A 17845-nucleotide genomic window follows, 5' to 3' on the forward strand; every position below is an offset into this window, starting at 1 on the left:
TGTGCCTTTTACAGTCTCCTTAGCAACATTTAACCATTCAGACCCTTCTTCGCTTCGTTTGACCCAAGCCGTGTGCTGCGAGAATGATCTGTTTGAATAGGCATTTCCCGAAAGTGTTCCGTATGAATCCCAGACCACCTTAGTGGTCCAGTGTATCATTTGGATGGGTTCTTTATCCAGCCTCCATTTCATTCATTCATTCATTCATTCATTCATTCATTCATTCATTCATCTCCTGAATGCCTGATGTGTTAGGTACTGTCTTGGTCAGTTGTTTCGTTGCTATAATAAAATACCTGAGACTGGGTGAGTTATGAAGAAGAGTGTACTTCAGCTATTCGTTCTGGAGGCTGGGAAGAGCATGGTGCCAGCACCGCCTCAGCTTCCAGGCAGAACCTAAAGGAGGTAAAAGAGACAAGACTGGGGGGTGGGGCTTATCAGTGACATCACTGCTGTGGTAGTAAGGGACCACAGTTGGAGGGCACAGTCCATCACAGCGGGAAGGCACCTAGGCAGGAGAGTGAGGCAGCTGGTGTCATGTGACCACAGTCAGGAAACAGAAGGAGATGGACGCACACTGGTCTCAGCTTCCTCTCCTTTTTATTGAGTCCCGGACCCGCAGCCCATGGGACAGTGCCCTCCACATTCAGGTCTTCCCTCCCAGTTAACCCGGTCTAGAAACTCACAGACACACCCAAAGGCTTGACTTCTACTTAGGATTCTAGATCCTGCCACAATGGCCATCAGCATTGACCGTCACTGTGTCCCTTATACATCTGTGCGCCCTGCTCCCCTGCAAACCCCCGGGCATCATGCACAGAGACTGAAGAGGAAGGGCAAGTGTGAGGCGTCCCAAGCTAGGCTCTCACAGAACCAGCGTCCTTCTCTTTTTGATGTGGATTATGGGGCTCAAAGCCAGGTCCTCGTGCTTGGCGGGCAAGCACTTTACCGACTGGGCCACCTCCCCAGCGCTGTGTGTGCTCTCTTAAAATGGCCCAGTAAGACAGCATTTCTTCTTCCAAAGAAGGACCGCTGGCCGATATGAAATGGAAACGCGATGGAAAGACGGAAACCCACCAAAGGACAGGGTTCTGGTTTCATCCTTTCTGTGACAGATACTCTGGCCAGAAGCACCTTAGAGGGGGAAAGAATTCCATTGGCTTGGGAGTCCAGGGAGTCATGAACTTGAAGGCAGGGCTGTTTGCTCTTCCATGCAGCGTTACCTCCAAATAAGGAGCTCACCTCACAGACAAGTACAGCAGGAACCCTGGAGGATGCTGGGTACTGGGATGGCCTGGAGGCTGGCTTATATGATTCAGGACCACCTTCCTAGGGATGGTGCCACCTACAGTGGGCTGGGCCTCCTGTATCTATTAGCAATCAAAACACCCCAGCCCTTCACCACCCCAACCCCCACACAGATATGCCGGCAGGCTAACCTGATCCACCAGTTACTGCAGCGAGGATTCTCTCTGATGGCTCTAGGCTGGGTCAAGATGACAGCCAGCGCCAACCAGGGCACGTGGACTCAAAGGAGCCTTTTTCCCTTTTCACATAATAGAATTTGGACAAAATTGTCAGAATTTGAGGTCTTGTGCTGAAGTCACTCATGTGGCTTTCTCACTGTGGGGTACTTATTACTGTAGGGTACTTTCGTACTATGGGGTGCTTTCTTACTGTGGGGTACTTATATACTGTGGGGTACTTTCTAACTGTGGGGTGCCTTCTCACTGTGGGTTACTTATATACTGTGGGGTACTTCTGGGGAGGAACAACTGTGATCTGACCAAAGCTTCTATGAAATCTGGACCGTATCTCCATCCATCTTCCTCTAGGTCCCAGGGTGGACTTGTTCACATTCATCATCTGCATTTTTTGGTGGCTGATCTGACCGTTGTTAAGTTTTCCTTAACTGAGATAAAATGCCATGAGGACACTTGCCAGCTAGCCATAAACAACTCTGGTGGCTGAAGATCTGCTAAAATGCACCCTGACAGTCCCTGTAAATAAGAAAGTTGCATTCCAGTGTCCATCCAACATCTCTAAATCAAACAGTGTCACTGGGTGCAAAGGACCCGCAGTTCTCTGTCCCTCCGTAGGGTCACTTTGTAATTTGCAGCTAGATAAATTCATCTGTGCTGGCTTGTTGAGTGTGGTAACCATGGGGCTGGGGAGTGGCTCAGAGAGCAGGTGCTTGCTGCACAAGCTTGAGGACCCGAGTTCGGATCCCAGCACCCACATAAAACCCAGATGTGCACCTGTGGCCCTGGCACTAGGCCAGTGAAGATGGGAAGGTCCCTGGAGCATATTGGCCAGCCAGTTAGCCAAACCAGTGAGCTCCAGGTTCAGGAAGAGACTCTCAGCAAAGTCGGTGGAGAGCAATAGACGAGGACACTCAATGTAGACCTCGGGGCTCCTTCCACATGTATGTACACACACACACACACACACACACACACACACACACACACACACACACACGAACACATACATACAATGCCCATACACACAATTTGATAATCACTTGATATCTCTGAGAGTATTGTAGTTACAATGGAGTCTTAGTCTTCCTATATACCAAAATAAATAGCGTGCTTGTATTAGATACAGAGATTTTGTACCGTTCCTTCTCTTGGATCTGTATTAACTCATCTTCTGCTGTAGTTTTTGCACACTGTCTCTCTGGCTGGGTATGATGACAATACCCCTGGGATCCCAGCACCCAGTGCACAGAGGCAGGAAGATGTAAGTTTAGGGTCATCCTCAGCTATATAGTAAACTGAAGGCCAGCCTGGGCTACATAAGACTGTCTCAAAAATAAAACAAGAGTCTTTCTGGTACCACACAGCCAGCTGAATCCCAGAGCCATGTTCTCCCATCATTCCATCTGCCTTGCACCATGCAACCACTGATGACCAAGCAGCTAGTGAGTTGTAAATAACTTGGGATGGTTCATCTTGATGGTCAACCCAATAAGACTTAGAATCACCGTAGAAACAACTCTGGGGGTGTCTGTGAGGGAATTTCTAGATTTGGACCATTGAGGTAGGAAGCCACACCCCCAACATGGGCAGCACCATCCCATGGGCTGGGGTCCTGGGCTGAGCATAAAGGAGAAAGTGAGCTGAGCCCCAGCATCCATCTGTCCCTGCTTCCTGACTGTGGATGCCATGTGAGCAGCCGCCTCCAGCTTCTGCCATCATGCCCTCGCCACCATTACGGTCTGCATCCTCAAAGCATGAGCCAAAGTGACCAACACCAGTGAGAAAAGTGACTAGTGCAGGTGTGGGGCCTCGTGGCTCACTTATAGGTGGAGATGGCCAAAGTCAGACTGTGACATTCTGTCTTCATGAAGAGCTTCCAAGAAGAGAAAAATTACCCTTCCTCATAACAAGGAGTCTGTTATGTGTCACAGACTCAAGGTAGAGTTAAAGACGTAGCAGTATTCTACTAACGTGTCCCCATGTTGGCAAAGATAACAGCACATTTAAGAGACTGAAGAAAACAAAGCAGTTTTTAATACACAGTTCTGCAGGAAGAGATGCCAGCATAGAGAGAAGGCAAAAATGACTAGCACGCTGAGTTGTGTGGTTTTCTCATACAGAAATGGACAATAACAGCTTCTTACACCAATAAGGATGACTTGACCTTGGAGAAGTGTGTCTTTATGTCAGCTTCTACCTGGGTCTCTGGGACAGTGGTTAGTTTACATCTCAGAGTCAGTCTTTGGAAGAAAGAAATGGCCATGGGCTGAAGAGATGGCTTGCTCTGCTTGTAGACTGCTTGCCACACAAGTATGAGGACCTGAGGTCAATCCCTAGAAGCCCATAAAAAAGTTGGGCTTGGGCTGTGGGGGTCTGAATGAGAATGCCTCCGATAGGCTCATGTTTGAATACCTGGTCCCAGATGGTGGAACTGTTCAGGAAGGATTAGGAGGTGTGGCCTTGTTGGAGGAGGTGTGTCACTGAGGGTGAGCTTTGAGGTTTCAAAAGACTGTTAACCATCCCCAATATGCCCCTCTGCCTCCTGCTTGTACATCAAGATGTGAGTTCTCACTTGTTTGTGCCACCAGACCTTTGTTCCACCACCATGAACTCTAGGCCTCTGAAACCACATACCCAATTAAATGCTTGCTTTTATAAGTCGATTTGATCATAGTGTTTTATCACAGAAACCGAAAAGAAACAAATACAGTAGTGTGTTCTTGTATTCTCAGTACTGGGCAGGCAGAGATGGGAAGATCTCCGGGGCTCCCTGGACAACCAGCCTACCCTCCTGGTGAGCTCCAGGCCAAGGAGAGACCCTGTCTCAAAAAACAGGGAGAGTGAGGAGCAATATCCAAGGTTGACCTCTAGCTGCTACACACGTGTGAACATGCACACACACACACACACACACACACACACACACACACACACGTGTGCATTCTCCCTGTTGGTCAACAGGCACCTGCGTTTTTGTTATCTAGACAATTCTCTCTTTTGTGATTAGAATATCTTTGATTTAAAGTGCTTTCACTGTACACACATCTATCTAGTTGTTCTTGAACCAATCTCCTTTTCTGAATCTTAGCAGGAAAGAAAACCATTTCCACTCTAAACTCGAAGGATCTCTCTGAACAGAGGGAACTTTCACCGGAAGACCTGAGTTAACTAATTTTTTTGTCTTACTCTAAAATCCCGGACATAAGGATCCTGGAGAAAACAAAGGAAAGCCTAGCTTTAAAACTCTAACAGGCTCTTCTCCCGCTGACTGAGTGCGAGCCATTCAGGTGGCTTGCATGGTGGGTAAAGTGGCCTAAATGTATGATAGACCCCAAGAGCAAATGAGTGTGTGCATGGGGAGTAGTTAAAGGTAGACTATTTTTCAAGCTAGGGTCATCTAATCTACAATTCACGTGGTCAGTATTCATGCTTAAACAGCCAGGCCAGCGTCACACACCAAGTCCTGACGATCTTTATTGTTGGAGAAAGTCTTCACGGGGGCTGGAGAGGTGGCTTGGTCCAGAAGTACTTGCTGGGAAACATGAGGACCTGGGTTCAGATCCCTAGAACCCTTGTCAGAAAGCTGGGTGTGGTACATGCTTGTGATCCCAGCACTGGGAAAGTGGAGACAGCGAGATCCCTGGGGCTTGTACACGCACACGCATGCACACACACACACAGGGGGAGGGCACTGACACATACAAAGTATTCCTGGATAAATTGCTAGGCCTAACACTTGAGAATATATCACCAAGAATGGCAGTGTCTCCCCAAAGCACAGTCCTTCATGGCGCGAAGGGAACTCTGGATGGTCTCCAGTGCTTGAGCAACAGGGCTCCCCTTACTCATTCGGTTCACATGACTGCTATCTCCTACACTTACGTCACCCCAGAAGCCAGTTGGTCAGAATGACTGCTGCATCCCAGATCTGTAGTACTGCACACATGACATGTGATACGTGTGCACAGGCCCACATGATTGCACACGTAGACACACAAAGACACATGTGTCTGTATTAAATGTGCTTTTTACAATATGAAGATTGAGTGCCTGTCGAATAGTGAGGATAAAGGAGTTGCTGCCAGCTCCCAGATCTACGATTAAAATTCCTTTCTTTCCTTCTTTGTCACACTGTAGCCCAGGCTAGCTCCAAACTCCCTCTATGGCACAGAGATCACAGATGTGTGCCACCATGCCTGGTTTGTGTGGTACTAGGAATCGAACCTAGGGCTTCCTGCATGCAGGGCAAGCATCCTGTCAAGTGAGCTACAGTCCCAGCCACAGCTGTAACTTCATGCACAGCTGTCTGCTCTTGTACGTGGTCCCAGTTCTTACACACAGCAGCTTCAAAACCATAAGTATTTGAGTTTCACTTGTTTTACTTTACAGGGAATCAATTTCCGTCCCCTAAGGGAAGAGCACAGCAGTTGTCCAATACCAAATGGTCAGCCCTGTAAGCATACACACAAGTAACATTACACAGACTGAGCAGGTTACGTTTATGTATTTAGGAACACACATACATTCAACAACAACAATTAAAGAAAAGAGGCCATGAATTTGACAGAGAGCTGGGGGTAGGTACCTGGAGAGTTTGGAGAAAGGACAGGGGAAAAATGATGTCATGCTATTATAATCTCAAAAGAGAAAGTCTATTTTAAATAAATGAAAGAAATACATTTCTTACGCCAACAAAGAAGGAGCCTTTTCTTTTGATAGCTGCAGGTGACCGGGCCACCAGGACAGGCAGGCTGGCAGCAGGGCGCTCTGCTGGCTGCATCCGTCTGTCCGTCAAATGTTCTTACAGGCTCTGGAACAGGTTTGGATACAGTCAGCACACGGTCGCTTCCATCCCTACTCTAAAGGAAGCCGCTGTTCACAGTTTTTAGTCTTCATATCTTCCCCCCATAATGCTCTATTTTTCTCCCTATGAAAAGCCGGTACCTCCGGGAGGCCTTTCTTCTTCTTCCTTCCAGCCAGCTGAGCCCCTCCCGTCCCCCATTCCCTCCACCCCCCACCCCCGCCCCCCCCCTCCCTTCCTGGATCCCGCCACCAGCTCACCCTCTTCTCTAGGCTCCAGACACAGACCCGGCTTCCTCCCAGGGAGCCATCCCTGAATCTCACTCTTTATCTCCCCTAGCGCGGCGGCGTTCCCTACACCCAGAACCGTAAAGCGCTGTTTGCTATCAAACGCATTGTTTCTATTAAGAATTTTGTGTTGAGTGAATTTAACATTTAGGGTTTTTTTTTTGTGTGTGTGTATGTTTAAGTGTGTTTGTTGTGTTCATATACAGGGGCAGGGGCAGGGTCCAATATACATTTACACACGCGTGTGGAGGCCGGAAGACAACCTTGGTGTCATTCTCTGGAGCTATTTAAGACAGGTTCTGTCACTGGGACCTGGGGCTCCATGCTTCCACAAGGCTGGTTCGCCCCCACGCCCCAGGCAGGAGTCTGCCTGTTTCTGCCTTTTCAGCATCGGGATTAAAAGTGCAAAACCCACGGCACCCAGCTTTTTACACAGGTGTGGGGATCTGAACACAGGTCCCTACGCTTGCATAGCAAGTGTTTTACCGACAGCTAGCCCCCAGCCCCCTTACATGTAGTCTGTAAAGACATTTTATGCTGCAAGATTCTAGTCATAGGAAGGACCTACAGTCATTACATCCTTGGGGATGGGTGTGGTTGTGGCTGCCGGTGGGGGGGGGTGGGGGGGTGGGGGGGATGTGAACTTGGGTGTAATGGGGACAGGGTTTAAATGAAGAGAAAGGGTCCTGTGGGTGGCTGAAGGTGGCGTGGCATGTGGTGTATTTAATGCCGCAGAACGGCATGCCTAAAATGTTTATGTGGTATATGTTATCACAATTTTTTTAAAGAGTGGGTTTGGGTTTTGGTGCTGAGATTTGAACCTAGAACCTCACACATGCTAAGCAGGTGCTCTGCCATTGAGCTGCACCCCCATACCTGAAGGTGTTTATGAAATGTGAATAAGCTGTATATTACCTGTACAGATGACGGCTACCATGTCACCTCCGCCTTCTGTGTGTGTGTGTGTGTGTGTGTGTGTGTGTGTGTGTAGTTGTTGCATTTCTATCTCCCTTTTTTTTGGGTCTTCTGATTAACTGTATCCGACAGCTGGATACTCGTCTCCCAGCTGGATTCCAGGTACACCGGGCCACACCTGGCTTCTGCTGATCCTGGGGATCAGAACTCAGGTCCTCGTGTTTGCACATCAGGACTTCACATACTGGGCCATCTCCCCCCCACCCCCAGCCCCTTCTTTTTCTAATTTCAATTTTGTTCCAACGCCCAGAAAAAGAGCATCTTCTATCAGGTCTGGAGCGGCGAGTTCACTGAATCAAGGCTGTTCCCTAGTGTCAAACTGCTGGTCATAATTGCAGATGTGAGTTGTAACAACTTTGGCAACAGAAAAAGTCTTCCAAATGTATGTCCACCAAAAATTAATTCAAAATCCAACGTGTCATGAATCTCAGGTGTTTCGCGCTGCGCTTGCCTGTGTTGCATGCAGATACCATGTGTGCTCACTGAAGCCTCTGAACACAGGGCATGCGCGTTTTGCATTGCCTGTGTTGCATGCAGATACCATGTGTGCTCACTGAAGCCTCTGAACACAGGGCATGTGCGTTTTGCATGCTGTCCCACAGCACAACCCTGCTCGGACAGGAGACTGTTGCATTCTATGAACGGCACACACCAGGTTTTTTCTCTAATAGAAACATTAGACCCTACCGTAGAGGAACTGTGTCCTGTGTTCATTGCTGCTTTATTCACTACAGCAAAGTCCTAGTCACCTAGTTGTCCATCAACAGATGAATGGATAGTGAAAATTTGTTATATATGTATACATATATACATACACTCACATATACATACATATACACACACATATACTATTCTCTCTAAGATGAATTTAAAATTTTGCAGGAAAATGGATAGATTGAGAATTTACAATATTAAGCAAGGTCTCATAATCTCAGAATTAAAAACATCTACATGTTCTCCTTCATATGCGGAATCTAGTCAATAATACATGTTCATATGTGAACAACTGTGCATGTGGCTAGAGAAAGAAAATGCATGTAGCATGAAAAAGGACAACAGAAAGAGGAGGACTGATGCAGCTACAGACACATTATAAAGAGAATATGAAGCCGATTGTTTTTTAGTGACTGTCGTGGATTCGGTTGGTTATCTACGTATATTCATGAGTGTGTAACTTGGGTTCTTATTGGGTTGACTTTATTTACAAGTTTTTCTGCAATAAGTTTATAATTAAAAAAAAATATTTAATTCTAGAAACCAGCTTTCTATTATTTAGATTATGTTTTAATTTTTTATTAAAATTTAGTTGTGTTTTGGGCTTACATTGGGCGTTGTTCGATGTGACGGTTCTAGTAGTTATTTTGTTTACTTGACATTCCTAATGTATAATGTGAATAGTGTGTAATTGTTAAGTCGTAGATGTCTACTCTGCTTTTGTGTGTGTGTGTGTGTGTGTGTGTGTGTGTGTGTGTGCATTTTCATCCTGCCCATTTTTTATGTGGGTTATGAGGATCTAACTCAGGTTCTCACACTTGCAAGGCAAGTACTTCGCCAGCTCCGTTTCCACAGGCCTTTCCCTAATGTTTTATGAAACACAATAACTAACAATTAAATTGCCGTGGCTGCTCAGTCCAGCCATCATGGAATAGCCCACATCTGTCATGCTTATTGTCCCTTGCCCTTCATTCTCTGGCGAAGGAGCCAAATCCTATTATGGTAAAGTGTTCAGGACTCTCTCCAGACACTCAGGGTTTTAAACAATTTATTTGATTTTAAGTCATCTCCAATAAATTCACTCTAAAAAAAAAATCAGAGAGAAACTTGAATTTATTCTCTCTCTGTCTCTGCCTCTCTTTTCCTCTCTCCCTCTCCTTTCTTTCCATCCTCTCCTTTCCCTTCCTCCCTCTCTCTCCTTCCTTCCTTACGACAGGGTCTCATGTAGCCCAGGCTGACCTCAAGCTCACTATGTAGCTGAGGATGACCTTGGTCCTCCTGACTGCTCGGATTGCAGGCGTGTACCACCGTGCTGGGTTTACACAGTGCTGGGGCTGGAACCCAGGGCTTCACGCATGCTAGGCAGGCGCTCTACCAACTGAGCCACACCCCCAGCCCTCCCCTCTCATACTTACTTTCTATAAGGTAAATTTGTGATCTCTTCTGATGATGATGAAATTTAAAAGCTTTATGCTGTAATTTATTTAAAGGCAGGAAGTGATTCTTGTAAAGTATTAATGTACTTTTATATACAGTCCTAACAAGATTGATGAAATGATTAAATAATAAAGTAAGGGGGGTAAAAGTTAAGGTCCCCCCCCCCAGAGCACTAACTTCCACCTGCTTTTCTGTTTTAATTACCTGATTCTTGTCAGTTGAAGAACTCTGACTTAAGGCCCTGTTTGCTTCTGAGGAACAAGAATGAGGTGTTTTTCTTTACTGTAGATCATTTTAATGTATTTATCAATAGGGATTTAGCTTCGAGTTGTGTGTGTGTGTGTGTGAGAGAGAGAGAGAGAGAGAGAGACAGAGACAGAGACAGAGAGAAACAGAGAGAGAGAGAGGCCAAAGGAGAATATCAAGTTTCTAGCTCTACCATTTTCTGCCCCATCCCCTTGAGTCGGAGTCTCTCCCTGGTCCTGGAGCTAGGCTGGCGGCCGGCAAGCCTCAGCATCCTCGGGCCACTCTCCGCTCTCGAGGTACTAGAGTTGTAGGTGCGCTGAAGTCTCACCCAACGCTCTAGGTGTTTGAACTCAGGCCCTCGGACTTGCACAGAAAACACCCTTAGCTGGCTGAACCGCGTCTCCAGTGCCGAGGACGTTGATTTATTTGAGATGCTGTCTCAAGATAGTTGGCAGGCTGGCTTTGAACTTCCGATCCTCCTGCCCCTGGGATTACAATGTCAGTCTTCTTTTTTCTGGTACCGGGCTTGAACCCAGGACCTCACGTCTGCTCAGTCTCCTTTCCCGCTGCTGTTACGAAAGCCTCTAACTAAGCAACACAAGGCAGAAAGGGCTCAGTTGGCTCACAGTTCCAAGTGCTCGGCTCGCTTCCTCCATGTTTGTTTGCTTGTTTTCTGCTCTTTTATGGCTCAGAATCCCACTCACCCACCCCCACCCTCTACCCAGGGCGCCTTCTGAGGTCTTCCTCCCTTAGCTAATGTAAGATAATTCCACACAGCTGGAGGCATTGTGGTGCACGCCCTTAATCTCTGCACTCTGGAGGCAAAGGCAGGTGGATCTGTGAGTTCAAGGCTTGTCTCTCAGGTGATTCTAGATTCTGTCACTTTGGCAAATTAAAATTAGCTGTCACATAGAGAGTGGAGAGATGGCTCATTGGTTAAGAGTACAAACAGCAGAGGACCTGAGTTCATTTTCCTGCGCCATCATCTGGCGGTTTACAGCCACCTGTAACTCTAGCTCCACAGGCTCTCACAGAGACCAGCACTCATGTGATCATCAACACACACACGCACACACGCACGCACGCACGTGCACACACACACATGCACACGCACGCACACAAGGCTGGAGAGATAGCTCAGAGGTTAAAAGCCTTTGCTGCTCTTACAGAAGAGCAGGGTTCAGTTCCCAGCGTCCACAGGGTGCACATGAATACACGCAAGGATTTAACACATACGCAAATAATAAAAAATACAAACAGCCAGTCACTGTGGGAGTTGAGCGCTGGGCTCCTGAGCCGCAGTCCAGCCCCACCATACCGACTGCCTTGACACTGATAAAGGAACAGCAGTAACCGGAGCGCAGTGCAGACTCGTTGCGACCTGGGTGGCTGGCAGGGGTCTGCTGCCTTCTGAACCTGTGCTTGGAATTCTGTTCCTTGAGGAACTGTTTCTTTTTCCAGGCTGGCAAGTGCATCGGGAACTTGGCTCCTGGTAATCATCACTAAACAAACACCTCAACACCTTTCCTGAGAACTGTCAGAGCTTAGGAGTTCGTTTATCACCAACGGGAAGAACCCCCAAAGGAGTTTTGGGGGAAACTGTTTCAGTTCGAAAACATCCAGCCGTGTAGCATTTATCAGAAGAGCCTTGAACATCAGACAGGGAGGGCCTCACTGGGAGAGCTCTGAGCTGACACCTGCAGGTGTTCAGAGGAGCCGTAGAGTTCCCTGCCTTATCCCCAGAGATGCGTGTGGACAGCGGGAAGCCATTGCCCCAACCTGCTTCCATCTTCAGGGTGGATTCCGCCCCCTGTTGCTGTAAGGAAGGGTGTCAGTTCAGTCTCAGCAGTTCGGTGGAGCGGCTGACACCAAGAGTGTCTCAGTGTCTGCCAGGCTCGTCTTGTGTAGCAGACAAGATTGGGAGCCTCCAGCGTGGTATGACCTCCCACAGCCATGAGTTTTCAGACTTTTCTGGATGCTGTGACAACAGCAATAACCACAACAAAAGTGATAAAAAGCAACTAAACAAATGGTTTGTTTTGGCTTGAAGTTCTAGGGTACAGTCTATCACAGTGGGAAGGCATGGCGGCAGGTCATGTGACCACGAGGCCGCTGGCCACTTGGCATCTGCACTCAGGAAGCACAGAAAGGAGAATACTGTTGCTCAGCTCCCTTTCTTTTATTCAGTCTCGGGTCCCAGCCCATGGGCTGCTGCTGCCCACACTTAGGTCGTTCTTCTCACCCCAGTTAATCCAAACTAGAAAATTCCTCACAGACATGCCCAGAAGCCTCCGTTCATGGCAACTCTAAAGCCCATCCAGTAGACAGTTAAGATGGACTATCACAGCTTGAAATGCAGCCACCGTTACACACTGGTGTTCAGAATCAGAACACTTCTCAGGGAGTTCTGGTTGCCTGTACTCCTCCAGCAGAACCTGAGGTGTAGCAGGAATCTTAAAAGTTCTTATTAATAAAATCAAACCTGAGCCAGGTATTGGGGTGAACTGGAAGCTCAGAGAGACAGAACAAGCCACAGCTACCTCACCTCGCCGGATCCTCAGCTGGTCTTGTTTCCTCAGACTGGAGGCCTCTGAGTCCTCATCCAGAATGGGTCTCAGCTGAATTGCTGCTAGAAGCCTGACTGCTTAACCAGCCAAATGCTTCTAGTTCCTGGTCTTCATGCCTTATATACCTTTCTGCCTTCTACCATCACTCCCTGGGATTAAAGACTCCTTTCTGGGATTAAAGGCGTGAGTCACCATGCTTGGCTGTATCCTTGAATACATGGATTTCTGCCTAGCTCTGCCTCCCAAGTGCTGGAATTAAAGGCGTGTGCTACCACTGCCTATCCTCTATGTTTAACATTGTGGCTGTTCTGTTCTCTGACTCCAGATAAGTTCATTAGGGTGCACAATATTTCAGGGAACACAATACCACCACACCTGAGGTGGAACAGAATGTATAGGTTTGGTAGCAAATCCTGTAAATTGGGCTGAAGAAAGGAGCCCATGTGACCATTACCCAGGAATTATGCAGAAAGTATCATTGTTGGAAGCCCGTGGCAGCCTTGTCTCCTGTGGGGGAAACCTACCCTAGTATCCCATAACATCACAGCTAAGGAACAACATTTAAACAAGAAAAACCAGGGGAGGCCTGGGGGTGTGGCTCAGTGGGTAGAGTACCTGTCTACTACGCAGGAATCCCTGGGTTCCATCCCCAGCACCACATAAACCAACTTTGGTAGCACACACCTGTCATCCCGGCATTTGGGAGGTGGAGACAAGAACAATAGTTCAAAGTCATCCTCGGCCACACAGGAAGATTGAGAAGAACCTGGCCACCCGAAGCCCTGTTTCAAGGAGGGAGAGAGGGAGGGAGGGATCAATTACCAGCGGACATTGCCTAGCAGGTGTCAGGAGTGGTCTTCAGTCAGAGCACAGATCTCTTCAAAGTCATTAGGTACACTTCCTCCAATGGAGCAGGAGAGGGTGAGATGTCTAGTCAGTAAGGTTCTTGCTGGGCATGAGGACCTGAGTTCAGGTTCCTAGCATGAATGTAAGAAAGAAAAAGAAAAAAAAAAAAAAACCTTATGTATAGCCCCCTACACCTGTAATCTCAGAATTTAGGAGGCAGAGACAGGTGACTCTTTGGTTGCCCAACTGAATTGTCAAGTTCTAGGTTCAGTGAGAAACCCTACCTGTCTCAAGAAAATAAAGTGGAGAATAATAAAGACACTAGGTGTCTTCCTCTGAACACCACACACATACACACACATGCACACACATGTACACACACACACAGATGGAGCAGGGAGTGTACCCTTGCCCAGCACCTCTTCTACTCCTATTCCTATCAGTGAGCACTGTGACACTAAAGAGACCTCAGAGGGACCTGTGCAAGCGAAGCAATCAGACAATGCCCTTCGGCGGAACAGGGAGAAGCTGCACCATGCAGGCTCCGGAGCTGCATGGGGCTCCAGGCAGGCTCAGGGGCTGCAGGGGACTCAGGGGCTGCAGCAGCAGGCTCAGGGGCTGCAGTAGCAGGCTCAGGGGCTGCATGGGGCTCAGGAGCTGCAGCAGCAGGCTCAGAGGCTGCAGCAGCGGGCTCAGGGGCAGCGGCTCAGGGCTGCAGCAGGGCTCAGGGGCTGCAGGTAGGGGGCAGGCTCAGGGGCTGCATGAGGCTCAGGGGCTGCAGCAGCAGGCTCAGGGGCTGCAGCAGGCTCAGGGGCTGCAGCAGGCTCAGGGGCTGCAGCAGGCTCAGGGGCTGCAGCAGGCTCAGGGGCTGCAGGCTCAGGGGCAGCAGCAGGCTCAGGGGCTGCAGCAGCAGGCTCAGGGGCTGCAGCAGCAGGCTCAGGGGCTGCAGGCTCAGGGGCAGCAGCAGGCTCAGGGGCTGCAGCAGCAGGCTCAGGGGCTGCAGCAGCAGGCTCAGGGGCTGCAGGCTCAGGGGCAGCAGCAGGCTCAGGGGCTGCAGCAGGCTCCTAGCTGTGGAGCTCATTCCCGTGGGATCAAGGAGGCCACGGTCCCACTGATCCCGGGGAGCAGCACCCGCCCTTGCCTGGAAGCTGAGTGGAGACAGGTTCTCTTCTCCATTCAATGCAAGAAAGCCAAGAAACTTCCCTGACCTGGGTGGGCCTGGCCTATACCCAGCTGGAGATAGAGGCAGGTAGAGGACAGTGGCAATCAGGTTATGATGCTGAGGGGGCCGAGCTGCCTGCTGGCCCAGTGGCTGGGGGCAATGTCCCCTAAGACAGCTGCTTTACAGGAGCCCCAGTGTGACAGCTAACTTTTTATTCTTAGAGATCTCATGCATGAATACAATACACCCCAATCCTTCCAGCTTCTCCTGTGCACCCCATCCAGATCTTCCTCTCAACTTCATGTCCTGGTCCAGTTTTTTAAACATATCACCTGCTGAGTTCATTTGGTGTCCTCTTAGTGCACATGGGTGGAGAGCTGGCTCCTAGAGCCCGGGAAGCCTACCAAGGCCACGTCCCCGAAGGAAACTGGCTGTCTTTCCTAGTAGTGCCTGACGCAGGAATGGGCTTTGTGATCAGCTAATGTATCTTATGCAGGTCTCAGGAAATAACCACAGCTGTTGAGAGTTCTCAAGTGCACTGGCAATTTGACTCAAATTTGAAACCACCCAGAAAACACACATGGGTGTGTCTGGGAGTATTGGTGAAATTATTAAGGCCACTCCACGTAGTTAAAAGGGGGGTTTATTTAGTGGCGTAACTTACAAATGAAGGGATAGGTAGGTTGCAGAGTCTGGGGAAGACGTAGCGCAGTCTAGCAGTGTTCTCTGGAGAACTCTGCTCGGTCTACCTCCAGCGTCCAGGGTCCAGGAACCAAGAGAAGGCCGCACATCTGGATCTCGGGTCTTCGGGGCCCTCTCTTGGCCCCGCCTTGTAGGCGAGACAGTTATCGAAGCCTCAATGGGGGTTGGAACTTCCTGATCAAGGCTGGAATGGCTACCCACTACATGGGAGGGCATTTCCAAAGGAATTTCACTGAGCTGGGAAGACCCACCCTGTTTGTGGGTGGCACCATCCTGTGGGGTTGTGTCCCAGGTTAGTAAAAAGGAGAGAGCAAGCTGAAGACCATCATTGCTCACCATCTGCCTCCCTGACTGGAGATGTGACGTAACCAGCCACCTCCTCCTCCTGTGGCCATGTCTTCCCAAGCATCAAATGTCGTGATATTATTAAATACGTAGATATTTTAGACAGACGATCCTCAGTAAGGGTCACCCCTGCAAAGGAAGACGGAACAGAGATAGACAAGGACAGTCCCTCGGTGATGCTTTATTTCTTTGGAAATGGTTTAGAGTTCTTAGGGACGAATAAAGAAATTTGATTGTTTAAAAATATTTATCTTTGAACTATTCTAGATACTTCACAGATTTTTAAAAGATAATGAATTTCAAAGCCCAATATAAATGCTTTGGACATGCTTTTAAAAGCCACATTTATAGTCTCCTAAATAGTTACTGAAATCAAAATATTTATTGAACATTGTGTGTGTGTGTGTGTGTGTGTGTGTGTGTGTGTGTGTGTGTGTGTGTGAATCTGGGATAGCACTGAGATTCCTGTACATATGATTCCACCTGTATAGGACTCCAAATCCAGGAAAGCCTAGTGCTGTCAGGTGAGGCCCAGGGTGGTGGGGAAGTCCACAGTGATAGGTCAGGTGGGTACCTCCCAAGAAGGCAGGTTCCAGCAGCTCCACTCACAATGGATACAGTGGAGTTCTCCCACGAGTGTGAACAAAGATGGAGCTCAGTTGGTGGAGTCTTTGAGGACTATGCTCACAAAGCCCTGGGTTCCGTCCTCAGTACCACATGGCGGTGCACATGGCGGTGCGCACCTGTAATCCCAGCACTTACGAGCTAGAGAAAAGAAGACCAGAAACTCAAGATCAGCCTTGGTGTGATAGTTAGTTTTCATCATGAATGCATCACAATCTAGAGTCACCAGAGAAGAGAGTCTTAATTTGGGGGGGGGGTCTAGATCCCACTGCCCTGTGGGTGTGTCTATGAGGATTATTTTGATTACATCGACTGATACAGGAAGGCCTGTTCCCTGTGGGGGGGGTCACTCCTTGGGCATGGGGTCCCGAACTGTGTAAGAGGGAGCAAGAGCTGAGCACAAGCAGGCTTGCATCACTTCATTGCTTTCCGCTCTTGGCTGTGGGCATCGCTGCTTCAAGATCCTGCTGCCTCAGTTTCTCTACAATGAACCGTAACCTGGCGTTGAGAGATGAACAGCCCCATTGTCCGTTAAGTCGCTTCTGTCGGGATTTTTTCTGGAAACAGGTTTGAGGCCAGCCTAGGCTACACGAGAGCCCACCTCCAGACAGATCTCTTGGTCAGTGTGAGACAGGAGGCACCAGCTGATGCTGGGGTTACTGCGTGTGCTTCCTGAGTCCCTGGTCCTTTCTAGGTCAGCTAGAAGAAAGTGAAAGAGAAGAACGACCCTGTTCCACTTCCTTCTTGTGCTTTTTTTTTTTTTTTTTTTTTTTTTGCAGCAAAAGCTACGTGATCCCCTTGCAGTGCAGCTGTCCCGTGGATTTCGAATTCCACATCACTCTGCTTCGGTCTCACCAGGCCTTTACAATTGCACCAAGGTCAGGTGAGGATGGTGTGACGTCACACAGCCAGTTGCCCCAGCAGTCTCGGGTCAGAGGCAGGGCTTGGAATAGTGGTCGCTTTCCTTGTTGCTGTGGCAAAACCAACGTAAGGGAGGCAGGCTTGTCTGTCTCACAGTCTCAGGGGACAGACAGCCCATCCCGGTGGGGAAGGCGAGGCGGCGTGAGGCAGCTGGTCACATGGCATTTGCAGTCGGGAAACAGAGAGCGATGAACGCTGGTGCTCAGCTCACCCTCCCCTTTTTGTTTAGTCCAGGATCCCAGCTCATGGAGCAGCACTGCCCACATCCAACAGGTCCTCTTGGCCAGGTTAGACATGTCTGGAAGCACTCTCATGGACATTCAGAGCTGTGTTTCCATGGTGGTGTGGCCTTGTGGAGTAAGCACGGATTTGTTGAAGGAAGTGTGTCACTGTGGAGGAGGGCTTTGAGGGCTCATATATGCTCAAGCCACACCCAGTTTCCTGTAGCCTACAAGACTCTAGAACTCAGCTCCCTCTCCAGCACCGTGTCCGCCTGCACGCCGCCATGTCCCACCATGATGGTAATGGACTGAACCTCTGAACTCTAAGCCACCCAATTAATTGTTTTTCTTTATGAGAGAAGCCATGGTCATGGTGTCTCTTCACAGCAATAGAAATCCTAACTACAACAGTATGGGATGATTTTTTTTTCAAGTTTTCCCCATCTAGGTCTTCGTGCTCTATGTTATACTTTTATTTTCTATCCTCTTTTAGTCACTGCCCATGCCTATATT

At 48.7% G+C, this 17845-nt stretch overlaps 1 protein-coding gene across 1 annotated transcript in view; it reads left to right on the top strand.

The window, feature by feature from the left end:
• Nucleotides 1–17845, top strand: part of Cfap221 (cilia and flagella associated protein 221) — a 74665-nt gene that overhangs the window by 17997 nt on the left and 38823 nt on the right. The window contains 1 exon segment of the mRNA XM_028893947.2: nucleotides 16970–17073. Within this exon segment, the coding sequence (XP_028749780.1) occupies nucleotides 16970–17073 (104 nt within the window).

Source organism: Peromyscus leucopus, chromosome 15 (genome assembly GCF_004664715.2).
Source record: "Peromyscus leucopus breed LL Stock chromosome 15, UCI_PerLeu_2.1, whole genome shotgun sequence".
Lineage (NCBI taxonomy): Eukaryota > Metazoa > Chordata > Mammalia > Rodentia > Cricetidae > Peromyscus > Peromyscus leucopus.